General features: G+C 39.3%; 1 protein-coding gene and 1 pseudogene across 9 annotated transcripts in view; one reads left to right on the top strand and one right to left on the bottom strand.

Moving 5' to 3' along the window:
* Nucleotides 1–2,512: 2,512 nt before the first annotated feature.
* WDFY3 (WD repeat and FYVE domain containing 3) overlaps nt 2,513–27,627 on the bottom strand; it is a 223,490-nt gene continuing 198,375 nt past the window's right edge. For all 9 annotated transcript variants that reach the window (XM_036227766.1, XM_036227765.1, XM_036227769.1 and 6 more), the window contains 12 exons: nt 24,750–24,841; nt 24,316–24,528; nt 21,790–21,937; nt 20,549–20,703; nt 19,461–19,619; nt 17,342–17,521; nt 14,070–14,252; nt 12,837–12,933; nt 10,202–10,528; nt 9,485–9,596; nt 8,866–9,063; nt 2,513–5,832 (listed from right to left, as the gene is read on the bottom strand). In XM_036227766.1, the coding sequence (XP_036083659.1) occupies nt 5,709–5,832; nt 8,866–9,063; nt 9,485–9,596; nt 10,202–10,528; nt 12,837–12,933; nt 14,070–14,252; nt 17,342–17,521; nt 19,461–19,619; nt 20,549–20,703; nt 21,790–21,937; nt 24,316–24,528; nt 24,750–24,841 (1,988 nt within the window). In that variant the 3' untranslated portion in view covers nt 2,513–5,708. The remainder of the gene's footprint in view (nt 5,833–8,865; nt 9,064–9,484; nt 9,597–10,201; nt 10,529–12,836; nt 12,934–14,069; nt 14,253–17,341; nt 17,522–19,460; nt 19,620–20,548; nt 20,704–21,789; nt 21,938–24,315; nt 24,529–24,749; nt 24,842–27,627) is intronic.
* On the top strand, nt 16,950–17,067 carry LOC118609035 (annotated as a pseudogene).

The raw sequence follows: 27,627 nt of genomic DNA, 5'->3' as shown, positions 1-27,627 counted from the left end.
TCACTTAAGAATGTCCCTGCAGAAGCAGTCAAAATTACTACTTTTATTAAATTTTGAACCTTAAGCTGTGTGACACAAAATGAGAAGTACCCGTAAGGCACCCACGTCCCGTAGTACTCAGCGTTCGTCTCAGAGAGCACTTGTGCAACTGAGTTGTGGGCGGAACTGGCTGCTTTTCTCGTGGCACGCCGTTATTACTGCAAAGAACTGACAAACGAGAGTGCTTTGGCAGAGATGCTCTTGGAATTAGCAAAGTGAGCTTCAAAGAAAACAGTAAACAGTATTTCTTGTCAATGATAAAACTTTAGGTTTTAAGAAAAAATTTGGAGAACTTGTATCTACCTTCGTGAATCTGACTTAAACTTTTTTGAGACTGCTGGTGATATATTAATATTATATATAATGTGATATTTTGATACATAATGGAATAAGTCAACACTTGGAAGATCTACAAAATTATAGTATGTAGCAGCAGTGCTGTAGTTCACTGATACATTAGTGAACTAATGTTTTCGAAATGACCAATGCATGCTATAAATTAAGCGTGGGTAAAAGATACATTCAGAGTGCAAGATGAACCAATGGATTTTAAGGTAAGAGTATGAAAAGTTCATTGATGTAGTTTCAGATGCCATATAGCAGGTAATCTTTAAGAAACTTAAAACTATTATCTTCAAGAAACAATGATCTCAATAGGCTATTAAAATATTCCCCCCTTTTTCAACGACATACCTGTGCGAGGCTGGGTTTTGTTCATATGCTTCAACCAAAGTGAAGTATCGCAAGATTGAATGTAGAAGTAGATATGAGAATCCACCTGTGTTCAATTAAGCCAGACATTAAAGAGATTTGCAAAATTATAAAACAACTCTGCTTTCTTCACTAGATTTTTTGGTTTGTAAAAGTTTTCTTGTTCATAGAACTATGTAGCTAATTTAACCTATAATGATTTTATCATTATTTTTAAATGAATTAATACATTTATTTTTAAAATCTCAGTTTTCATTTTTAATACAATGACTGTTGATAGATGCAAACCACATAAACAAAAGAGGTTGGAGTCCTTGATATAGTTTTTAAGGATCCAAAGGTCCTAAGATCGAAAAGTTGAATCAGCACTATCTTAGCCCCCAACCTCCTCACAGGCAGCTGTCCACACAGGAAAACCTGAGACACTAAGCGTGATTACAAGGAGCTTCAGAAATTCACTGCCAGCGACGGTTGCAGCCTCAGTCTCTTAATTTTGATTCCAGGGCTCTCCAAAACACTAATGCTATCTCTGAGTGTGGTAGCTTGGCTTGGTGCCATTTCTCACAAAAGTCAAATGAAATAAAGTTTTGCAGTGGGTGCGGAAAATGATAATACTGATAAACCAAAAATCACTAATCCGGTGCTAGACCAATTCCACTAGACTGCGTCCTCTCTGATGCTCCAAATGTGCCAAAATGAGGAAAAGGAAAAATTTTTTGAAGAAGCAAATGGCAGAAAAGGGTCTTTAATTAAAGATCATGTTTGTCCTTTAAACACTGAATTTCTATAATACATACCCTTGACTGCAAATCTTCTCGAGGTCATTAGAACTATTAGTATTGCATTAAAAAATGGGAACTGCCCTAGGTTTTCTCTTTCACCACTGACTTTTATTTTTGAAAACAGTTATTGTCTTACAAGTTCTTGGCATTCCTGTTTCTTCTGCCTCTAAAATGGAGTTGCATTGTGGTAGAATTTGTAATAAGCACAATATCCTCAAATTTTGAACTGCTATTCAAGCTTAAAATGAACTGGGACTTCTATTAGTTTCTTTAAAAAGAGTAATAGTCAAGTCACTAAAGCAGCCTAAATAAACTTAAGTTTCCTACACTCTACTGGAAAGGCAGTTTACAACCCCGTAAGATAGTAAGAGTAAAAATGGACTTGCGAGTTCCAACACTCTCAGATCGGAGACTGAAATGGAACGACTAGCTGATGACAGCAAGTGTTGTGCTTGCATAAAAGGGCAGGACACCAGAGCATTCCTGCTGTGAACACAGCAGGCGTAGGAGGCAGATAATTTGCTGTTGCTTACTTTTCACAATATGATGAAGAACGAGGCTCAGGACAAAAGAGCCAAAACCATGCGATACAGTCTTTATGCACAGTTCCATTCAAAGTTGAGGGCTGTGTCTCCCAGAAGTCACTTGCCTCTCCCTGCGGCTGTCCACACACACTCATCAGTCCCCGAAATCCAGCAAGACTGGGAAGTTCAGAATGCAGAAAGGCTGGTTTTTAGAGATGGGTCAAACTAGAACTTGCACCAGCCCTTAACAGCCAGTATCTCTGCAAGCAGAGATCTTAAGCAGGTGCTTCTGAAAGACATAGTCACAACTATTAAAGAACTATACAAAGGTCGGGGAATTATCAGACCTCAGTTTTGTTTTTCCTTCCCTGAAGAACTGGCTTAAAAACAACTATTTTAGGGGGTGGTAAATAGTAGGTATTTATTTGAAATGAAAAAAAAAAAGTACCTGGACTATTGCATTTAATCATGTATTGTAATTGTGTTACTCTACCTTTTTTTTTTTTTGCATCAGAGACAGATATACAATGAACATTCAGTTATCACAGATTGCACACTAGATAGTAATTCTTCAGGCCTTTTACATAACCACCAAAGAACAGATATTGGATTCTGCAATATAGTACAAAAGTCCACAATCAATCCAGTCTTAGCCAGTATCTTCAATTTACTTCTGTTGCTGTACAAATAATTGGCCATTCTAGGGCTTACAAGTTAATAACAGGACAAAAAAATATACATTGCACTGACACAAAAAGTCAGCCGTGTTAATAGTCATGCAACAAGTAACCAAACTTGCTGAAATTAAAAATACTTTCTAAAAACAGTTTTAACGGCATAAATATTTTATACACAGTTCATTTACCAAAACAAATGTATTTAAATGATACAAAGCAAAAATAAGTTTCTACCAACTTTATACATAAGAAAGTGCAAAATAACTTATCTAGAGTGTTTTGCTATTATCCAGACGGATGGCTGCTATGGGCAGCTATTCTCCTCTTCAAAAGCATAACATTACAGTTGCACACTACACACAAATGTTAGAATGCGTGGATGAATAAATGGATGGATGAATGAACGAACGAATGAACTACAAAGATCAGGCAGGAGCCCTGTGAGGTACTCTCAGAGAAAGAATACAGACCACACAACGGTGGATGTACATGCTGAGAATGTGTTGGTAAACAAACTTACATGGAACATAGAAAGACATCCAGAGAAACAATTAGTTTATGTATGTGAGTGTACTTGTGTGATTTGTGATTTCTGCATTAGAAGCAAAAAGAAAAGGAATCCCACTGAACAAAACAGTTGCCCACAGCACCAGCTGCCAGAGGAAATACTATCATGAGGGTTTTGGTTTCCATCTTCTGGTTACGGAAGTTGTGTTGGAAAGTTTAAAAGTGTTCATCCCATATAACTTCATATTACATAGAGGAATAACCTTTAAGAAACTACACACACACATTCATATATTCAAGTCTTTAAAGAACACCTCTGCTATTGGGTTTGGGGTAAACGTGGTTCATGGACACAAGGAGGACGCTTCTTTTAAAAAGTGTAGAATAACACTGCTACAACTCATCTATAGGGCTGGACAGGGGCAAAGCCCACAATTATGTGAGAGCACAATTCCTGCAACTGTTGAACATCCAGCATTATTTATTAGAACTGAAGAAAGATGGGGCAAGGTGAGGGGGAGCGTGGGGAGGAATAAGACACAGAAAGGAAAACAGAACACGACTTTTCTTCAAGTTAAAGTATTAATGCCAATAATCCTTTTATTAACAAGTATATCTGAACTTTTAGAAATGGAAGTGTTTTAATCAATTTTGATATGTAATCATAAATAGACTGTAGGCTCAAACCTAGGTAAATAAAGGTTTAAATTTAGTAAGCATAAGGCACTAAAGCAGCCTTTATATTTTCTCTTGGAGACCTAGTTATCAGGAAGAACAAATTTGTTCTTAAGCTGGTTTCAGCCCATTAGGTACAAGATTACTGTTGTACCAATGCCTATTTTTGAACGCATGTGCATATATGTGCATTTTAGTGCATAAGTGTGCCTGTCACCAGGGCCTAAAGATGAAAAGTTGGGAAAGCCAAAGCCACTGTCCTTTGCATGATACCTCCATGAGAGTGTGAAGGCCTGTCCTTCCTTTCTTGGGCCATAAATGATTCTACAATTTTCAAATCACAGGGCTTTTAGAATTGTTCATAATATTATCACTAAATATCTGAAAATGTTAAAATCTAGATTAATTGTTTCATTTGTTTTATATATATATACATATATATGTACATTACACACATTTTAAAAAATCCCACCACCAAAGCCATTTTTCTGTAAACTAAACTTATCTCTTAGCCCCTACCAGCTTTAGTCTCCCTGGATTTGTGTGTTCTGTTACCAACTAGTAGAACAAATTAAATAACTAAATATTAAAATACTGTAATTATATTCATAGCAAAAACAAAAAAATAGACATTGATACAGTATAAATCTCACTGTTTTCAGGTAGATGGCATTAAATGGTAAAGGTTAATTATAAGCAGTTCTGACATGATCCAGTTTTACAACAAGGTTTATATGTTAATTCTGTACACTTTTTTTTTTTTTACCCTTTTTTGAAAATAAGCTATAGTAGAACTTTTAGTGTCACCAAAGACACATATTTACTATGTTCTATGCAAGAGAAGCTAATTTGGGTTACATGCAATTATATTTCCATTAGTTGAGGCAGGGCTGTTTCCTGCATTGCATTGATCTCCTAACCACCGCTATGCAATGCTAAGAAGGTATGCTATGACCAGATGGTAGTCCAAATAGAAGTTTACAAGGGGTCTTATGACATAAGAACAACACTGAGGTGGTGTGTAGCCAGGTGCAAGATGCCCAAATATTTCCAGGGTATCTTACAACCAAACTCTTATTCTCCCACATCGTTTCCTAAAGAAAGTCCATGTTATTTTGGTAACTAGCCTCGTTTAAGTGGAGATACTGTGGGCAACTTGAAATAAAGAACACTGGGTGCACAGGCTGGGTTTGAATGGGGGGGGAGACCACCGATAATGTCTTTAAGGGTTAAAAAAAAACATATTTATAATTAATTGGTGAGAGATGTCCGACAAACCATAAGTAGTTCATTGAGTTAGTGGTTTAGTTTGAAGTCTCATGTTACAGGCAGGTTAAGTCCTTATTTAGAAAAAAGGCCTTTATAACTTATTTACAATATACACAGTTACTTGCAAAGTCAGATTTACAACCATTTTCTAAAAGCCTTTTTTGTTGTTGGTTTTTCCAAATAAGGATAAGTAGCTCTACAAAAATGAGACACAAAAAAAGACAGTTAATAGTGAGGGTTTTCTCTTGGAGACAGCTAGTGAACAGGGAGAGTTGGATGTCGGAAATGTTGCTCCTGGGAACCACCTCGTATTCTTCCTGTGCTGTTCGACTGAATAGTGTCTGCCCCATTTCTGTACTCTACACCCGTTTATTCGATGATCCCTTTGAATTTGATACTCCAAATACGTGGTATGAAGAGATGTGTAAACGGAGACTGTTGCGATGCCTTCCGAGCTGCGAGCTGAAACAGGGAATTAGGAAGGGGGGCTGCAGACTGTGCTCGCCAATCAGCTTGGTGAACCTTCAACAATTTCGAGGCCCATCTTCTGAACCCTTCTCATGCTGTAAGTTGTAATAACAGTTCTGACAGACACGCACTGGGGATGAGATTTTCAAGCGTTTGATTTCTGATTGAAACCGACTGCACCTAAAGGAAAGGCAAAATCAAACAGTTACAGGTCCTCTCTATGTTTGATCACTGGGCCAAGAAACACTCGTTTAAAAAATCAAAGGGAAAGCTTGCTGTATGGCGCCAAAGACTATACTGGTTTGTGTCATGTGGTTGACCAAGGACCAAAAGGAAGGCTGTATTATTTGTTTTAGTCTGTGAGGAAAAGTAATATTAAACCAAGCAAGCTATTTATTTGACTGAAGAGAATTAAAAAAAAAAAATTAAGATCTTCCAATAGGATAAAGGGTTCTGGACAACTGTGTGGACACTTTCTGTGCAGGATCATGTCTACTACCCTGTGGACTCAGAAAGTACACCAGTATCTTTACTTGGAGCTTTACTTTTTTCTCTTGGCAGAAGACTTACTACCCATTAAAAACACACTTTGGGCACTATCGAGTTCCTCTGGGTTTTCAGATACTTTGTGTGATCTGTGCCTTAGCCACTTCTTAGACTGGTAGTTTGGCTTTCTGTCTGGTCCAAATGTTCTCATTTTCTGTTTATCTTGATAGAATTCCTTGAAGTAGACTATACTTAAATGGTGTTCAAACTCTTTAAAAAGTACTCCCAGAATAAAGTAGGGTGTGACCTTAGATGTGGCACTTAAACACTGTAAGCTTGGCTTTTCACGAGACTGAAGCAGAGAATCATATTTCTTCCAGTAGATTAATTACATCAATTTACCAATAAAAGTGTCCAGAGAGTAAATGTGCCAGTAGCCTAAGGGGTTTAAAGGACTGAGACTGGACTTCAGTGAGACCCTCAGGAGTGCTGACAAGCTCTCTCAGAAACTGAAGGGCATGAAGATCTAGGATAGGGCTATGCCCCCCGCCAGACAGCTCTGCCTTCTGTGCCTTCTCTGTCATAATCGATCACTGTTTGGTCAGTTTTTTCAAATAAAGCTTCCATCAAACATCTGATAGCAATAAACGATTAAAGAATTATATATATATAAACAACATTCTGAAAATTAAACACTACAAAGAACAGATGTACCAGTGTACATACAGGGCTGTTGACTGTCAGAAATTACTAGATTACTAGGTTTTATAGAGTGGGCTTCTCAAAGCACAGAACTACAGGACAAAATACTCTGCCACTCTCACATAAAATCCCATAAGGAGTGGCTGGCAGTGACACTCTGGCTACCTCACTGTGAATCAGACTTCTTAGGAGAAAAAATTTAAGACATTATTCTGAAAAAAACAAAACAAAAAACTTTAACACCTTTTTTTTGAACATTTATATGGCCAGACCCTGCAGCTGAAAATTCACAAAACTCATATACATGATTCATTTAATTCTCTCAACACCTCTATGAGAGGTGCTAACTACCCACATTCCATGGATGAAGAAACTGAAGCTCAGTGAGGGTCAGTAACTCTCCTGAGATGACACAATGGACAGTAGCCCAGAGAGCATTTGGTCAGTATAACTCAAAGACCACACTTTCCAATAAGCCAACATCCACGAAAGCCTCAGTAACTGGCTCAAAAACAATTATACAATTTGTTTACTGTGACGGCATCTCTGTATCAAGGCACTATAAGCATCAGAGAGTACTGCCCATGGGATCTTCTCTGTTGTCTGTCACGGAAAGGGCTATACTTAACATATGGGACCTGAGAACATGACAGAGGTGGCATCTAAAGCAATGGTGATGGAACAAATGACTTTACATACAGGGGAGATAAAGAAGATCCCTGTCCCATGTCATATCCTCAAATAAATGCCAAATAGATATGGACCAAAGACCTAAATTTGAGAAATAAAACTTCGAAATGTTTAAAAGACAGTAAATAAGGCTATCTTTATGGTCTCAGGACAAGGGAAAATTTGTTAGGACACAGAAAAGCAAAAATCATAAAAAGTAATAAATGTGACTATATCAAAATTAAAAACGTGTATGACAGAAAAAAACATATATACAGTTAAAACTGAAGCCACAGACTGGCCGAAGATATTTGTAAGATGTGTAAAACACAAAGGATCAGAGCCCAGAATATACAAAGAACTCTTCAAGTAGGAGGAAAAAAAAAGAGACAAGTAAATCTAAAAGGAAAATGGGCCAAGTTATCCAAGGGAAAACTGAAACAGCCATTAAGCATAAGAAAAGACGTTCAACCTCACTAGCAATGCAAATTAAAACAACAAAGTATTTTGGCTGTCGGACTGGCAAAAGTGAAAAAGTTTGGCAATACAGAGTATGAATAAGAACTGGAAGAATTGCATGTCTTGCTGGAGGTGATTAAGAAACTAGCACTCCTGTTTTGGAGAGCAATTTGGCAATACCTAGTTAAACTCAAGAGTATGTCTATGATGTAATCTATTCCATTCTGAGGTATTTTCTCTAGAGTAACTCCAGCTTGGGTATTAAGAGGGCATTTTTAAGGACTGTTTATATCATTGGTAAAATTGAGACCATCAAAAGAAAAGTAGATCAATTCTGACATGTTCGTGCAAAAAATAAAAAATGTGACAGCAGTTAAAATGAAAATGTTGGACTAACAGTTATGTATGTGACTAAATTTCATTAAAAAAATCAAGTTACAGAAGGTACATACAGTATACTATATTTATGTAAAACTGAAAATATATAAAACAATACAATATTATTGTTTTGGAGACAAAACGTGCAAAGCACTCAAAGTATAAAACATGGAGGAAAGGGTGTGACTGGTGAGGATGAAAAAGGACTTAAAATGAATCCATAATGTTTTATAGGCAACTGTGATGAAATATTAGCACCTGCCCATTCTGAGTCATGGGTGACCAAGTGTTTCTGATGATTATTTCTGGATTTTTCAAAGACAGAAATATTTCACAATTGCTACAAAAAAAAAAAAATAAATAAATAAATAAAAAAAGGAGAAAGTGAAGGACTGGTAGAGACTGACACAGCACCCTGCAGTGGGGACCCCCGGGAACAGAGGAACCTAGGTGTTGGGCATAATTAACATCCCTAGAACTTAACCCGCGGAAACTCAAAAAGCTTGTATCTCATCTTACTTTTGGCAGAAGAGCTGACCGCAGTTCCTGCAATGATGCCGTCTTTCTGTGAGAGAAAACCGCACCGAGCAGCCCGAACAGCTGTCACCTCCTTCATCTTTCACCCAGTGGTCAGCGGCGGAGCGGCCTGGCTGGTCACTCACAGACCAGCTGAAAACTCGGCCTCGACTGTCACCAACGAGGATCCTACTGTGATCCCTGCAGGAGACACGACACAGAGTCAGGTCAGGGAAGGCCTCAGCACAGCCGTGGCTGGAGAGCTCGCTGCCTTGCTCTTTTGAGGCTCGCCAGTTCTCAGTGTGTGTCTGTGGCGGTGGGGTCATGTGTACGAAGAGACAAAAAGAGAATGAGCCTGAGTTTCCACGTCCATCTCAACTCACTTTGGACCAAACCTTGCCATATCTTTGAAGTACAGGGAAAGCAAAGTAGTTGTTGTTGTTTTTTAATTTGGAATTAAAATGCACACATTGACAGGTTTCTTCTTCTGATTTGTCTGGTCGAGCCACATATGAAAATGTAAACGCAATCTGTTTTCCCCAAAGACTGCCTTGGAGTGTGTGCTCTTGGTCTAAGCAGATGACTAGGTCGGGAAGAGTGGCTGGAAACGGCATACACTCACTTGGAGACGCCCAGGGCGGTGACCTCTGCCGGGTGCGCGTTGTCCTTCCGATCGAAGGCCGTGTGCATGGTGAGCTTGCTCCTAAACACCAGCTGCCGTTCCCACCGGTACCCTGGAGTAGGGAAGGGCAAGGCATGGCATACTTAAGTGAGAGAAGCCAACATGTGGTAGGTGTACCCTAACATGGTGCTCTCAAAAGTTAGGGTACTGCACCATATAGTTATAGCAGCTTTCCTGGGGTTTCAGTAGCTGCTGCCTTGGTTGAAGGTGAAGCAATCTAGCTTAACCCTGACCATGGTCCAGGTCTCTTTTTCAAAGACAAATATAGAAAGGGGAAATCTTCCACACAAGAAGACATAATTTCTCCAACTGAGGACACTGCCTCTACCTCTATCGAAGGCAAAGTTACTTGTGAATACAGTTTTATTTACTTATTTGTAAGCAATAACTTTCCTATTTTTGAAAGCTTTCATGATTTGTGAATGGAGTTCTTGGTTTGAGGCATTTTTCTTTAAAAACTGCCCAACATATGCCAAATGCCATTGTGGGATAGAACCTCTAAGTCTACTTTATAGAAGAAGGAATTCCAGAGGCCTTCTCTGTGGGTGGCCCACGTCACCGGGATGGGGCACAGGAAGAGCTGGAGCCCACTGCCTCACTCACCAGCCCTCATGCCACCCACAAAGTGCTAGAAATAGATACCAGACTTCAAGTTACCAGGCTTCAATCTGCTGTAATTCCGCACTTCGATGGGGTTGGGGTGAGGGTGGTTAAGGGGGCCCTGCAGATGGGCTCTGGTCTGACCCTCTGAATAGTTCACAAATATGAAGCCATCTTTCTCATCTAGACTGAGCTGGTCGGACCAGCGCCTGGAGTCATCGGAGCCACTGTCGGTGGCACACCAGGTGGCTGTTGCTCGGCAGGAGGCCGCCCGGGGCCGGTGACTGGTGCTGCTGGGCTGGCTGGGCGTGTCCTTGGGATCCTGGCTGAGGCTCTGCTCATCCACTTCAGAATCGCTGCTGTCCTCGTCCTGGGCTTCCTGTCCTGGGTTATGCATTGGGAGAGTTAGAAAACACATAGACATTATAGTTTTGGGCCCAGCTTTGTCCCACTGGTATTTTTCCTTTACCAGTTATGACGCAATAGACATAGTATTTTAAGATAAGTATAACAATAAAATTTTAAAAATGGCAGAATTTTCACCTAGAAAATAGTAAAAAAAAAAAAAAAAAAAGAAAAAAAAAGGGTAGAATTTTTGAGTTCATAGACTGCCCTGGCAAAACCCTTAGCCTAGCATTCATTCTTTCACAATATAGCCCAAACCTGCCTTTGCCAATTTCTCACCACCCGCCTCACACTCCCTACCAGAGTTCAGTGAGGCTGTGCCAACTCTTCACAGAGCCAGGCTCCTCCTTATGGCTAATGTTGTACACGCTGTTGGCCCTGCCTAGAGCCATTTTTCCAGTGTCTGTGTGTTCTGATTTTTATCTTTCTTCCTCTCAAATCTTACCCAGTTCCTGCAGTAGAAAGCAATGCTCTCCCTTGTGGACTCCTTTAACAGTGTGGCCCTCTTATGTATTTGTAATTCTCGCCCACACTTTTACTTTTGGATGATCTTTCCACATGACAGTGGTCAGCTTGAAAGAAAGGTCCCCACTCATAGTGCCTTCCACAGAGTGTTCAATAGAAATGACAATAAAGATGAATGATTTACTGATGAAAGCTATAATTTCCCCCCTCTTTTCACAGTCACCGCATTTCCTCACCTCGACTCCTTACTCCCTTAAAATAGTCTACTGGAGGGAAAATTTATGAGAAATAAGCAAATATAATTTAAAAAAATAGAGCAAGAGAACACGTGCAAGCACCAGCCCCCTACACATACATATTTCTTAGCAAGACGAATCACCTGAGTGCCTCCCTTCTTCTACTCGCTAACACTAATAGTCTAGTTGGCTAATTTGAGTGGATTTTATTTTCACCCCAATGGCTTATGATCATGAGTTTTAAGGTCTTGAAACAAGCAGTCTTCGAAACAGCTTTGATTTCCAGGGAACCACGAGCTTGTCTCCTCTTTCACCCAGCAACTGCCCTCAAGTCCCATCTTCTCTACACTAATCAAGGTCAATTCTTCCTGTGGGCTGCTCTCCCTACTCTGCTACTTCTGTCAAACCCTATCCACAATAGGAATACATAAACAGTTAGAAGATCTACAAATGTCTCTCTACCCTGAATATGACCCCTTCTTAACACTTACTTACTCATCTCATCTTCTTCTACTGTTACTCACTTAAAAGCTTGTTAAAGGAAGGGAAAATGACCCACTTCTTATTGGACTTAATCCAACATCTAAACTAAATTTTTATGTTCCCAAACACCCAGATGACCTTATTAGTGGAGCTGCAGTTGACTATGTAGAAATTTACATGCATTAAAGTAATACAAGCATTAAAATGTCCTGTTCATCAGACCGTTTCTGTTTTCTGGCAAAGAAAGTAAAAACTACTTTCAGCTTACAAAGAGAAGTGATTTGTGCCTTCTGATAATAAGCCTTTCTCCTTAGTTAACTCCCTTATAAGTTGAACTCACACTGAATTCCCAGTGTACAAAGATTAACCACAGAGAAACAATCTAAAGGTCAAATTAAAAATCATTTCCGGAAAAACACTTGCAAAAATTGTTCTAAATCAAAGGGGGGGGGGGAGGGCGGGGAATTACTTCTCTGGAGATTATCAACCCAAAGCGGATCTCAGCCTGGTTTTATGGACAATCATTTCCAGTTAATCATTCTGTGCAGAAATCATCCATCCCTATAGCTCACTGGGAAATTTTAAAGTGCTTCACAAAAAAACAGATGACAGAGTACAGATCACCAGGCTTCAGTGTAAATGAATGCCTTTCTCAAAGCAGGCCCAGGGTGGGACTCTGGTCTACCTCTGTGGATAGTTTACAAACACAAGGCCACCCTGTCATCCATACTGAGCCTAACTGATGGCCGGAACAGACGTGAGACTTAGGTGTGGGCCATCTGACTTGTTCAACACTGGTGCCCTCCAGATCCTGTTTTGTATTTTTAGAACTGAAAGCTCAAGCTTTTGGTATTCCAAGAAGCTAGTAACTATATATGCTATGAGATGCGGAAGCCGACGACAAGATGCTAACCACGCTGACTTGCTGTGCGGTGAAGTAGAGAAGGCTTTGCATGTCTGCCCAGCTACTTCACACAACACCATGCTTCTGACAGCAATGCCTAACCTCAGGCTCCTGTTTACGTTGTTTGACGTAAGTTTATTCATAATGACTTAAAAAAATATAAAATCTCTTAAATAACATTTTAGAAAGTATTAAATACCTATTTGTGTTTCTGGACAGTCTTCTTGCAGTTCTAGGGCTTCGACAGGCTCAGGGGCTGGTGTTTCAGGAACTTGTAAAAATTCCATTCTCCAAAACTGAATTTAAATAATTTACAGGTTAGTGGATAAAGATAGGCTCTTGAAACACACAACTTAATTTCTATTATTGTGTATGATTCGATTTCCTCCTATGTTGAAAATTGTGGCAGGGGACTGGCTACACATGAACAGTGCTTCACAAACTGTGTTCAATGAGATGTTAATGGGTGTTTCATGGTAGAGGGAAAAAGACTGTGGTCAACAAAGTTTGGAAAACATAGTTCAAAATAAGTACACTTTTTAGTTTCTCACAAAAACATCTGAGAGCATATACATGCGTACACCAATATATACTCTAGACCTCCAAGAACGCATTCAGTAAAAAGGATTCCCAAATGCATTTGGCTATAAAGCTTTTCATAATGCCTCACTGATGAAGTAATCTGAAATGCTGCTCTGGAGACAGCCAGTTCTGGGGGTGTGCCTGTTCTCTGAAGCCAGGGTGTGGAATGGGAGTGGCTGATTACAGTCTCATTGTTGCTCAGCATGTGACTGTGACTAAGAGGACAGCAATCAGCGGCTCTCTGCTTTCAACAGGTGCAATTAAAGAAAAAAGGCACAAAGAAAATTCTTCTGAGAGAAAATAACCCAAATATTAGAACAGAATGTTAACAGCAAACACTCTGTGGATTCCATCTTCTATAGAGGCCCAACACAGAAAACCAAGAGAAGGGTAAACTCTCTAGGATTCGGGATTATCTGGAATTCTAGACCTGAGGTGAACCAACTACCTCAGGCCCCTGGAAACATTTTTCTAGCACTGTGATCCTCTTAGAGAAGTGATAGTTCTTGTTTCCCCTAAGAAACCATTTGACAGGCCAAAAAGCCAATACTTACACAATTTACATTTTTAGCAATCTCAAGGTGACATGGAAATCATATCTAAGTGACCTTCTTGTGTCAAACTGTCAAGTGGTGAGTAGTGCTAACAGATCCGCTTAATGGGATGAAAATAAGCCGACTCACTGATGTGCCCCAAGTCTGGTAACACGGTGACAAAGGTTTGTTTGAGTCAGAGTTTGCTGAGCAATGCTACGACCTGCCCGGTGTCCTTCAACGGTGGGAAGCTTCACAGACTCCAGGCAAACTAGGGTAGCAGATATCCTAAAGTGTTTTTCTCACATCTGACTTACCCGAACGACACCGTCGGAGTGTCCTGTTACTATGACGTTCTGTGTGTCCCACTCGTTCATCTCCGACACGCAGCAGCAGACAATCTGCTGGCTCCTACCTGTGAATGTGTTCACACTCACGATAGGGTTTCCATTGATGCTCCACACATGGATATAGGTCCCGGCGCAGGACACAATGTCCCCCTGAGAAGGTTAAAAAAAAAAAAAAAAAAAAAATCTCTTCACATACTACATACTTCATATTACATTCCAGTTTCAGAAGAAAATTGAATCCCTGGCCTGGCTCTCAAAAAAAACCTTTCAGTCCTTTGACTAGTAGTAACTAGGTAATTTCTGAGGTAGACTGGAATTCAGTGCATGCCAACTTAAAAAAAATATCTAGAACAGGAGACTCAAGAATTCAAGGCTGAGTGGATGCTGTGGCCAAAGTGACCTCAAATGGAGACAAAGGCAGGGGCCCTTCCATGCCGTTTATGGCCCCAGCACAGCGCTGAGTAATGGTTTACGCTGCGTCTAAGCTATTTGAAATCTGAGGAGGTGGTGAATTACTCTTCTTCCTCCCACTGTTTACAAAATCTATTTATACCTTTTATTTGGAGGCAGGAATCCACCTCCGCTTAATTTTACAAAATGAGTCCAATCATGAAAATCATAGGGTAGAAGAGAAACCCTTTAGTCCAGATACTCTTCAATAAAAGATGAAATCTTGGTAATGCTGTAATAGCCTATTTTAAAATTTTTATTCACAGTAAGGGTTGGGGGATGAGAAAAAAAAGAAGAAAGCTGATATATAAATCATCTCTTGGTGAACTGAATAAACCCTAAGACTCCCTGAGGTTATAACTCAGGTTTCCATGAGTTCTAAAGGCAGAAAAGAACAACCTTTTCCCTCAAATTCTACCAGGTTGGGCTCTCTACCCAACCTGTTGAAAATATAACTCACTACTGTTAAGGGAATTAAGGTGCTTCCTGGAGCATCTACTGTCCCAGTTACTGTGATGGACACTTCAGACACTACATTTCAACCTTGTGAGGTTAGCTATTACTAGCCCTGCTTTAAAGAGGATGTAAGTAAAGGGCAAAAAGCTTCAATCACTTGCCTAATATCACAGAGCAGAAATTTGAACCCAGCCCTTTCTGGTCACAAAGCTTATATACCATGCCATGCTGCCTCTCTCATCCCTAGGACAGCCTGACTGTCACGATGATAGGTACAGCCAATAGGCGCATGAGAACCTATAGAAATTGGAAAATGATCATCAAAAGCAGAGGGAACCTAGATGCTGAGCAGGTCCAATGCAAGAAAAAAGGTGAGGGGGAGTCAGGGGTGGCCTGATAATGAGGCCTGGGGCTTTTCTCAACCACTGTCTGTGCTGGCCCTGCTACTGTTCTCTCCTTCCCCACCTTCCTCCTGTTCTTCTTCTACCAAAATGGCAAGAACCAAACCAAAACCCAAACAAAAATAACACTTAGCAAAGCATTGTTCTTTACGTCTGCATCGGTCTCTGATTCACCTCTGACAATGAGTGTCAGCAGTTGAGCTTTAATTAATGATCTCAGTCTCTGCAAGAGACCGAGAGGCAGCCTCTCCATTCTGCACTGCGCGAGAGACTTTCATCAATTACTCCAGGGCGCCCCCGCTGGAGTGCATTAGAGCATATCTATGGTTATGAGGGCTGAGCAGTAAGAGGAGAATTAAAAGGCAGGTAAGAGGTAGTTTAGGCCCAAAATGCAGACTGGAGTCAAGCAGACTTGATATTGGCTGCAAAAATATAACACGAATAAAAATCTCTTCATAAGTTAAGAGATTATAAAAGCATCTTAAAAAAACCAAACACTTCCGTAGTGTTTGCAGCAACGATTGCAATCCAATGGGTGTATGCTGGCTCAAATAATAACTGACTATAAATAAAATCCTCCATATTCAAGAACAACCCCAAAACAAAGTGCTCAAAATAGTACAATCAAGCATTTGACTCATAGCAACACTGCCAGATCAGGGTGGTTCTATGGCATTTTCGTAAAGCTCTTAGGCACAGATGTTTGCAAGACCAGCCCAAGATGTTGTTCTAAAAAGATCTTAAACTTTTCAAGTATAATAAAAAACTGGATTTGATTCTTTTATAGCCTACTTACTGCCAACTTTGATTACTCTTATTATTATCAGACACTCTAAGCCCATTCACTGGAACTGAATGTTTCTTTTTGCTTTTTCTTTGAGTGACTACAAGGTATTTGACTAAAAGCATCATACTTAGTAGCATACATTCTGGTAGAAACTAAAGAGGTAGCACCCCTCAAAAGGAAAGCTGTCTGTGTGGGTGATGGTATCATGTGGCTAGAATCACTCTGTCACAGAGGGCAATTCTAGGCCAGGGCTAAAGGGTAAGGATAGGAATGGGCAGGTATAGCTAAGAAGTGATGAGGTTGGCGGCGGGGGAGGTTCTGGTTGGTTTGCAAGGCTGATGTGCATAGGCAGGCTTCATCTACATACGATATGGTAACTTGTCCCTTGGATGTAAAGACCTCAATCTTTGTGAACCTATGCTTAGCGTCCCGTGCTTACCAACACATCTTAGCAGTGACTATTTTCCCCTTGCCTCACCTCCGGTGGGCCTGGTCCACACGGGAGACTCAAAGGCCAGTGTGTTTATTTTATCTTGACTCATTTTATTTATCTGTATGTAAAATATTAATATCCTTTGATAACTTTGTTTTTAAAATCATTCTATAACAATTCTTCTCTTGTTTGAGTACCCAAATGTTATTTTCCACTTCGCATAAAAAATAGTTTGAATATATTTCATAAAAATTTCAACATAATTTTGACAACCTTAACAAATCCTACAGATTTCCTGGTTTTTAAAAACGCTTATTCTTTTCTATGGCCATGCCACCCTGACGAGCCCCATCTCATCTGATCTCAGAAGCTAAGCAGGGTCGGGCCTGGTTAGTACTTGGATGGGAGACCACCTAGAAAGACCAGGTGCCATAGGCGTAAAAAACAAAAAAATAAAAAGCCTATTCTAAAATGTTTGTTTAGAACCAAATCTGGCTCTTTAAAGTATGCAACAGTGAATGAATTTTAAGACAAATTGCTCTCTGGGTTACAAACTTCAACCTCCATTTGGTTTTGCAAACAACACATAAATCAAAGAAAATGTAGTAGCTTTTATAAAATGAATCCTTATTAACATAATCATATTTTATTTACGCTGGCTAAAACTACTTGTTTTCTTAAACATAAACCAAGAGGGCAATTTACTACTTACTGTTAATTCATTGATACAAAGAGCAGAAACTGGAGCGCGATGGCCTCGAAGCTGGGTTAGAAATGACAGTTTGTTCAGATCCCAAATGATGCAAGTTCGGTCACGGGACCCGCTGACGATTATGTGATAGGCTAAGGATGCCGTGGCACAGGTGACAGTATCAGTATGGCCAAGTAAGGCCTGCAAAGGAGAACAGAAAACACCAGGCTTATCACAGTGACGGTGCTCCTTAAGAGATTCCCGAAGATCCTGGATGCACTAGGAGACGCCAGACGTGCGAGCTGCGAGTGAGCGCCCTGAGCTACAGTGTCTGGAAAGTCTTCATTCTCCTCTTGCTGAAGGTCCTCGCTTCATCCCACCAGGGGGTAGAGAGCAGTCTGGAAGATTCTGGAGCTCTACTCTCCATTTTTATGCTATTTCTTTCCTGGACTTGGGCCAGTATCTTAGAAAGAAGGGAGAATGGCACCTGCAAACCAGCTTGGGCTTCTTCCTACCATTTCTATGTGGAGATGTATCAATTATGGCACCCAAAATAACAGAATTTGAACTCTGAATCTATTCTTTTATGTCATCAACTCCTGTTAAGTCCATTCTAAGGAACTACAATTAGGTAGATTTAAAAAAAATGTACAAACTGTGAGAACTGCATGGTAGTGGTACATGGTCTTAGAAAGATAAAAAAAAAATGTGGTCTTGATATGTCTTCTGAGTTCCTATTATTGAACTGGAGACATCTGAACATCTACTATGCCAAAAAGGATTCCTTCTTCAAACGAGAATAAGAATTTTTCTTTTTTGCTGGCGTATGAAGAGAAACAGGACCCGGGGAAATGGCAATGTGGGAAAATGAGCATTCTGAAGAAAAAGATTCACATTACTGTTTAGAGTTCCTCATAGTAATCTGAATTTTGTATCTAATGAGATGGCTTAAAATGTCATATAGACATACCGTATGCTTGGTAAACCCCAGAGGCTGTTTTAAATAAGAAGTAATTCCTACTGAGGAGTTACTGGCACACTAGCTAGCTTCACGGTCCATTTTCTAAACTGAAAATACTGTAAGCAAGTTTGGATCAGCAAACTACACTGTCAACCTTCACTGTCAACCTTGTATCTGTCCATGTCAAGTCTGTATTTTTTCATGAAAAGACTGTCCCTTTAAGTGGCTTAATTTATATCCAGCAATCAATAAAGTATCTGGCTTGTACAGGTGGCTGTTGGTATAAGTAGAAGGGGTTCACTTCTTTCCACCACTAAGTATGGCTTTGGCTTCACACAGACCCGAATTTATATCCTGGCTTTCCCACTAAGTGTGACTTGGGCATGTATCTTAACTTCTCTAAGCTGAGGTTTCTTTCAGGTATAAATAGGGCTAATAACTACCTTGTAGAATTGTGAAGGCTGGAGTTAAAAATTTTTAGAACACCGAACACAGTGCCCTGAACACAGAATGTGCTCAATAAATGGTAGATATTATTGTCATACTACTTTACAAATTTGTATCATAAAAAACACTTAGATTTATATTCCATTAAAAAAACTGCATAATAAATTCACTCACAAATCAAATATTAAAAGATGATGGCTTAATTACAAAAGGATTCTTGCTTTAAGTAAAAATTTATAAGAGTCAGTAAGAAGTAATCAAAAATACTTGTTGATAAGATCAATAATTCTACTGAATACATTTATGAGTTTGTCATATTCTTCAGGATATGATAAATGAGGAAAGAAAAAAACAAAAGAAATATTTAAATAGTCTGGCTGAATGAAAACCACCCAGAAACAAAATTAACACGACTCAATAGCAAATGTAATTTGGTTTGCAAAAATTCAAATTACATATGACTTGAGATATAATTATATTATTTAAATATATTTAAAAACATTTTACCTAAAGACAGCTTGCTTCAGATTTTGAAAGGAACCAGCTTATTTTAGAAATAGTATCTTCTGATTTCATTTATTTTTTAGACCCATTTCTAGCAAAAGAACATATATTATGTTTTGGTTTTGTCCATTATGTCTGAAGCACCTTGGAATTCAGGAAATGTTTTTAGTTTCCTTAGAGTGTCGGCAGCTGAGATGGAGTATGTCCATCTTCCGCCTACTGCGTTACCTGTTTGAGAGTGAGGGTCTTTGCTTTTTCTTTTGAGGTGCCCATCTCCCACACACACACAACCGTGCTCGTTCCGCCTGTGATGACCAGCTTGGGGTTGGGGCAGATTGCACAGAGAATCTGGCCCCACTCAGACAAACATTCATAAACAGTCACTGCCTGTAAAATAAAACAGGTGAGACACAGATGTCATCAAGTTACTACAAATGTCTGAAATACGATGAGCATACTGAGTGAAGGAGAAGAACCTCTATACAGGCATCTCATCGGCAAATACCGCTGTGCACTTTCTGGGCTGGTTTCAATTTAGCCGCTTTTTCACTGAAGCTCTACTCTGAACCACCCACTGCAGCCTCCTAACTACAGTTGCTGCTAAAAACCATCTCATGGGGGTCTCTAGTTTCTCCGGTCCAGGAAAATGATGTTCGGATTTTTCTGAACTTTGTATGACGCTCTATAAGGTGCAATAGGATAATTTGGTAATTGGATCTATTTGCTGTAGCCAGTTAAAATATAAAAGGAAAGCATGAGGGCTGCTGTTTAATGAGAATGTTCACTAAACAGAATGGTGTTACAGAGCAACATACAGACTTACACACACTCTTTCCCTCTTGCATTCAGGAGGGTGTCAGAAGGCAAACACAGGGCCCTAAAGGATCACTACATATGGCCTCTCTCAAGAGATACTTATGGGACTCAAAACAGTAGTTGCTGCTTCTTGGGGTTTTTCTGTTAGCCACTTAAGAGAACTGAAGTGGTAAGTAGGCCAGATGGTGACTCGCCAAAAAGAGGATCCTCTGGCTGGAAGAAATGTTGGCTACCTGGCTGTCTAGGAAGTTCGAGAAATTCTTTGGGAGGGAAACTGTTAGCTCCTAGTATACCACTTTCCAAAAGAGGGTTGTTCAGCAGAAAACATGGCTTGTTCACTAGCTCCTTTATCCTGACCCAATGCAGTGAAGCTTTCTCTTCTCTGGCCTTGGAAGAACAGCTGACAAGCCCTGGGCCTGGGCTTTCCCAAGCTCCAGAAAGCAGGGTATCCAGGTCACGAAAGAGCGACATGAAGTGAGTGAGCAAAAAACGATGCAAACCTTGTCTGATTCATAGGTTCCCAGCCGGCAGCTGAGGTCTGCGTAGCTCCAAGCGAAAGTTTTGTTCCAGGTTGGTGGGATAAGCACCTTATTCTGTTCTACTGCAAGAATACCTTTATCTGTACACACTATTTGTCCCACCGGCTCTTTGAGTTCTACAAACAACAAATCGACATGTTAGAACAGGAACAGGGAAAACTAATTTCTTTATTCCGTAAGGGACGATAAAGTAATCTCAAGTATTTGTACAAATGAAGAATACTGATACCCACATTAAGACAAAATGACCTTAGAGGTACAGCTTGGCTTCTCAGCCGCCCATAGCCCTCCTGGGGAGTCATCCACCCTGACTGGTGTTTGCAGGGCTTCTCTCCAGCCTTTCTGTCTCTGGACTCTCTGGTTTGGCTCCTAGCAATCGGTCCTGTCTTCCTGATTTCTAGGGCTGCACTGAGTGATCTGGGATGCTTCCTGAAGTGCCACACACAGACCTGCAACCAATCTCAGCTTTCAGCACCTCCCAAGTTGCATCCAGCCCTCAGGCTTCCTGTAGGAAGTCCAAGAAATTCCCTGGGAGGCCTGGACACCCTGCCGTGCCCCAGAGCCTCCTGGAAACACTAGTGCTACAGACCCATCGCTGGAAAGTGACCAGAGCTGGCATAAGGCGGAGTCTGTGTAATGAGGCAAAATGGCCGAGAGCTGGTGGTCAATCCAATTAACCAGACTTTGACATTCCAATAGTCATATTTCCTTAATTAAGTAACAACTTCAAGGCTTTACAAAACACTTTTTCTAAGGGAAAAAAAATCCACTTGAAAAAATATTTTTAAATAACTCATAACAACATTAATTAAAAGATGGATGCTTTTAGTTGACCTATGAAGAATGTAGTCTTGTTACCACCATTTCTAAATTGGCAAACATGTATCAATGATGATGACAGAAGTTTTCCTACATATAGATAGTTGAGCTATAAGATTTGGTATTTTAGAGTTTTCACTATCTTTGCAGGAAGGAGAAACTGGTTTGGTTCTTTTTGATGCAAAACCCAACAAGCCAAAAAAAGAAAAGAGAAAAGGAAAAGAAGAAAATCTAACGAGTACTTTTTGGCGATTTAACACAAAAATTATAGCACTTCTTATAAATTACAGTATTGTTGAAAAGCAAATTTGTTATTGTTCAACTAGGATTATTAAATAAATCCAGAGAATCATGAATCAAAAGGTGACTTCCCATCATCTTACCTTTCACAGGTGTTAGAGAAGGCCTCAGGTTGTCTAAATGATGGAAAAAGATCTTGTCGCTTGTAGATCCTGGTGGGACAGAGACTCCTGCACTGTCTCCGTTGAGTCGACTCCTTACTCGTTTTGGTGGATGAGGTTTTTTAAATAACTGGTATAAGAGAAGATGATACCTTTTAGAATGAAAGCTAATATAAGCCCTTTTATATGATGGGTATGTTTTTATTTCACTTAAGCCTCATAACAATAACTAGGCCCTGTATTAATGCATTTTACATTTGAAGAAAGAAATTCAAAGAGGCTCAGAAAGTTAAAAGAGATCTTACACCTTAGGAAGTAGGGACTAGAGCTATGAAACTCAATGAGTTATTGTTATACTATGCTGATTTTGTAATAACTTTTCAAAACTCAATCTACGCACACTACAGTCAACTGACAATTCTTTTCTCATAATGTTTAAAAATTAACTAATCTTTATAGCTCACCACCAATCTGTGCCACTGAGGGCAGTTAGATATTCTAACTTGGCTCTTTCTGGCTTCAACATGACCTTTCTCTATGAGACATCATTTTGGTCTCTTTTAGGCTCTACCAATCTGCTGAAAGTGTGAACATTGCTGCCTTTTTACTTTGTAATGTAAAGAAAAAAGTAAAATGCCTGGCATCTCTGTTCAGTATTTCTATACGATTAAAAAGTATTAATGTACATTTAAGATAACTATTTTTCAAGTATTATTCATCTTCAAAATGTGCATTTAGTTATTTCTGTCAGAAAACTTATATTTGAGGAAGATATTTTATGAAATAAGTTTTAAGATGAACACAATACTACCACACATTGTGAACTTGACATTTCCTGGACTCTCATTGTGAACTTGACATTTCCTGGATTTCCAGGAAAAAATACAGAAAAAAATACTTTGTATAGAAGAACATATACATTTTAGGTTCCCAAACATTTACATTATTTATACAGGGGGATATTATCAGAGTTCTGTTACTTTCTATAAAAGTTAATAATGACACAAGACTTTTAAGTTGTATCAAGACCCACACACTTTAAAGTATGCTCATGAATGAACATTTACTAAAGAACCTTTATATGAGGACCCACGGACAGAACACAGTGCCAGGCTAGGATGTATAAACAGGTATGGACACGTTAACCACAAAACTTAGATTTGCCTAGGACTGCTATTTCCTAGTGCTTGGCAGCACTCCTTATTAGTCACTGGAATGTCCTAGAAATACATTATTATCCAGACTCTACCTCCCAGACTGCTTGCCTCTAACACTCAAAAGAGGAACAAAAATCCTAAAACTGTACATGTTGTCTTGATTTTTTTGTTGAGAATATTTTTCCCAGAGGGTATGAAAGATGGTTTCTGCATTTCGAACCCTCAGAAAAAGGAAAGGTTTAACTAAGAGTCTTCAACGGTGATTAGTCTTTATCAACAACATTTCATTTTGAAAGTAAACATGGTTCCTTCAGGTTGCACCATGAACAGCACAGTTACAGGCTGTCCTACTGTCTAGTACAGCTTTTCCATATACAAAGACCTGCCATTGTTCTGGGTGTGCAACTATCGACCCTAGAAACCTTGAAGTTGGTTAACCTACAAGAAGGGAGTCCCCGAGAGACGTCTGAAACAGGGACAGAAAAGGATAGCCAGGGCCGAGGGCAGAGGCCAGGCACTTGGGAAAAAGTGGGCAAACAACCCAGCAAAGCCTTCTCCATAGTGCTGGTGACCCCTAGTGCACTCCACTCTCCAGGCATGTCCTGGATGATGATGATTAAAGGGATGGACTCTCAATGGGGTTTGCTTACTACTGAAGGTAGTTAGAGCAGTTGATGCAGGGCTGGTTTCGACCAGGTGGCCCCATGACAGGTAGTCTCACATCATAGCACTTCTACCTCCCTAATCCAAACTGCCATTATCCGTTCCCTGAACTACTTAGGACAAGAGCTTCCTCAGTGGTCTTTGGCTCCTAATTCGTCTCTGCTAGTGAGTGGGTGAGTGGAGTGAGTGAACAAGTGAGAGAGAGAGAGAGAGAGAGAGAGTGTGTGTGTGTGTGTGAGAGAGAGCGAGCGAGAGCGAGAGAGAGAGCGAGAGAGAGAGAGAGAATGTGAAGCCAGAATAATCTTTAAAGTCTAAATATGATAACTTCCCTGCTTAAAGTCAGCACTGGCTTCCTATGGGCTCTGGGACAAAATCCCATCTCCGTACACACTGTGGCCCCCCAGGTCCTGTCTGCTCCTGACTGTTCTCCCTGTCGAGCGCCAGGGCTCGTGCAGGTGCAGGAAACCATGCCCTGTGCCAGTCTCTTTGAACAATAAAATTTGTGTTTATCTGGACATGAAAGGGACGAGAAAGCAGTAATCTAGGGACCTAATGGGTGATATTTATGGTTCTTTACTGAAAACTCAGTCTAAACTTAATTTATTACATGGTTATTGATCATCTAAAGAAATATTACAGAGCTTAAAGAATGAAACAGAGAATGCTGATAAAGAAAGACCACCCATACCTGTTTAGGGATCTGACCGAAGTTATTAATGAACCCTATGGTGGCTGTCTCCTTCAGTGGGTCATTTATATTGTAGATATCCACTTGACCCTCATAAAATAGATGATGGAAGACATTGACAGCTTCTACTGCAGCAGGGCCTTGCTGCTTATAGCCAAAGATTAAGTCAATCCACTCATGCAAATGGGCACTCACGTAATCACATTCCAAAGCCTGTAATTTCAAGACACAGGTTCAGTTTCAGTCACTGGCTGACATGTATTACTTGCTCAGAAAGTCAAAGAATTAGTCAGTGGTCAACCGGAACTAAAATAACTAAAAATCACGAAGACAATATTAGTAACTGGGTGATACATTGTTCAAGGTCTTCTCTTTGTATGGTGGTCCATGACCCAATGAGATCCAAGTTCAACTGCAAAGTGTACTCCCATTACCTCGCGGTGGACTCTGATGAATTCTCGTGGGTCCCCTTTTGCCCAGGGTGGAAGGATAACATCTCCAAGCTTGGTGCCATTTTGTTTACAGCCTGTCCAGTTGGGTACATTAAGAAAATAGAGAAATGTGATAAATAATAACTTCATATTACAGTAACAGAGAAATAGTGGGTTTAGATTCATTACTGGAACTATGAAACTTTACCACCAGAAAGGACCCTTAGAGATCATCTGCTCTGGTATTCCCCTAAGATTGCTCCTTAGTGCACTTCCTCAGAAAGATTTATTAAGTGTTAGGAAAAGTGAGGGGCCCTTATGGTCAAAAGACTTGTGCAAATGCTGAGTTAGGCAAAGTTAAACATGTTTCTTTCCTGCAAAACCCCTGAGAAGCACTGCTCTTCTCTAGGGGGGATATTAGAAGAACCATTTCTGAAATTTAATTGACCACAGGCCTCCTTAATGAAACATTTCATGAGGCTACTGTTTTGAGATGGGAAACCCCCCTCAAATTTAATTCTCTTAGGATGGTTCATGCGAAAGACCATTAACAATTTCTTTAAACTTATTTTTTTATGCCTTTCCAGAATGCTGAAAGCTTGGTGAGTCATCGGCATTTAACCAATATTGTATTTCTTGTCTTAATGTTTTGACAAAATTTTGACATTCACATGGAGGAAGTTATTGAAAGACCTAGCACCTAATACCTAAGTCATTTTCAGTTTGAATGCTCTCTACGCTTAAGATATTTTGGAATACATGTGGTTTCTCACATTTCTGATTCTTAAATTCTTCAGAGAGCTCTGTAGAACTGATATGTATTTTGCTGTAACGAGTCTCATTAAAAAAAAAAATCTAAAACAACTTTTTGCTGTTAGTTTATCATTTAGCAAACAACATTTGGAAAAGACCACAGGGCTACCTGGCAGAAACAAAAACATTTAGTTGTGATAATGCATACCAAGTGACGGTTACTCCATGTGTTTTTGTTATTTTAATGCACTGTTAAATAATGTATTCTGTTATTTTATGTCATAGCCAGCTAATCTCTAAAATAATAAAGAAACTATTTGTTATGAAATCTGTCCACAACAACACACATTAAACAGAACTGGCATCTAAGCAAACAGGTTTTTTTTCTTTTTCTTTTTTTTTCAGGTTCTTTTGCTTTTTGAAATAACACCAAAAACTCTGTAACTATAGCTCACAGTTTTCCTAAGTATAAATCAGATGATCACTGTAAAAAATGACTTTATAAACAATAATGTCTACTCGCTTAACAGCAGTTGGTTAGCTAAACAGTGGTATTATAAACTTTCATAGAGAAGTGTAATTGTCCAAATTTTAAAACACAAAGGCAATTCCAAGTAAGGGCCAATAAAAATACCCTTAGAAACAATCTTGTTTTCATCATTCTTACTTGATGGCTTATTTATAATGTGATAGTAAGTGAGAGATACAAAAAAATCAGTTTATTGTATATAAAGGAATATCTTGACTTGGTTGGAAAAATTACCATATGATTTAAGAAAAAATAAAACAATCAAGTTATTATAAGCCCGCTCCACGCCCCCTCTTTCATACTCTCAGTCCTTCAGGTCTAACTTTTTGATAATAAGAAACAAGTAATAATTCTCAGGCTATCTGAGATATAATTTACTTTTTAAATTTTTGCACATAAGCCCTAAACAATGATATAATTGTATTTAGTGAGCACTACCTGTAAATTTAAAATGTCTATAGGAAATGCTTATTTTAACTCTGCCACTATGTAGCTCCCCTCCATGTGTGTCCATGAAAACAGGAAAGGCAGGGATGAATGTTACTCATTCCAGAAGTAGGGGAAAAAATCCAAGTGTTTTTTTTTTTTTCTTTTGAATTAATTAATTAATTTTGTTCTGGTGACATTGGTTAACAAAATCCGGTAAGTTTTACTGTACATTTTAACCAAGTGTTTTTTCTTTTAAACCATTTACGAACTCTTTTTAGGCAGAGAGGTAAACGGTGTTCTTTGGTTTTCTATTTAGTGAGGTAAAATTCATGTACCATAAAAAAGTGAACAATTCAGTGGCATTTAGGACATTCAAAATGTTGTGCAACCATTACCTCTCTAGGCCCAAAACATTTTCATCACCCTTAAAAGAATCTTGTATCCACTGAGCAGTTGCTCCCCACGCCTCTCACCCTCCAGTCCCTGGTGACCACCTATTCTGGATATTCCATATAAATAAAATCATACATTAGACGACCTTCTATGTCTGCCTTCTTCCACTTAGCATAATGTTTTTAAGGTTCATCCATATTGCAGCATTTATTAGGACTTCATACTTCATGGCTAAATAATATTCTATTATATATATATATATATATTCATTCTACGATTTACTATTGTAGTGGGCTGCTTCTACCATTTGGTTATTGTAGACAGTGCTGCTATGAACACGCGAGTACATGTACTTGTTTGATTTCTTGTTTTCCATTCTTTTAGACATATACCTAGGAGTGGAATTATTGGGTCATGTGGTAATTCTATGTTTAACTTTTTGAGTAACCACTAAACTGCTTCCCACAGCAGTTGAACTATTTTCATTCCAATCACCAATATACAAAAGTTCTATTTTCTCCACATCCTTGACAATCTTTGTTATTTTCTGTTTGTCTTTTTTTCATTATAATCCATATTTAGATGTAAAGTGGCACCTCACTATGGTTTTGATTTGCATTTCCCCAAAAACTAATGATGTTGAGCATCTTTCATGTACTTATTGGCCATTTGTATAATTGCTTTGGAGAGATATCTATTCGGATCCTTTGACCATTTTTAAATTGGGTCATTTATCTTTTTGTTGAGTGGTAAGACTTCTTTATATTCTGGACATTA

Source organism: Rousettus aegyptiacus, unplaced genomic scaffold (assembly GCF_014176215.1).
Source record: "Rousettus aegyptiacus isolate mRouAeg1 unplaced genomic scaffold, mRouAeg1.p scaffold_m13_p_10, whole genome shotgun sequence".
Taxonomy (NCBI): domain Eukaryota; kingdom Metazoa; phylum Chordata; class Mammalia; order Chiroptera; family Pteropodidae; genus Rousettus; species Rousettus aegyptiacus.
This window is presented reverse-complemented; position numbering and strand designations above follow the sequence as displayed.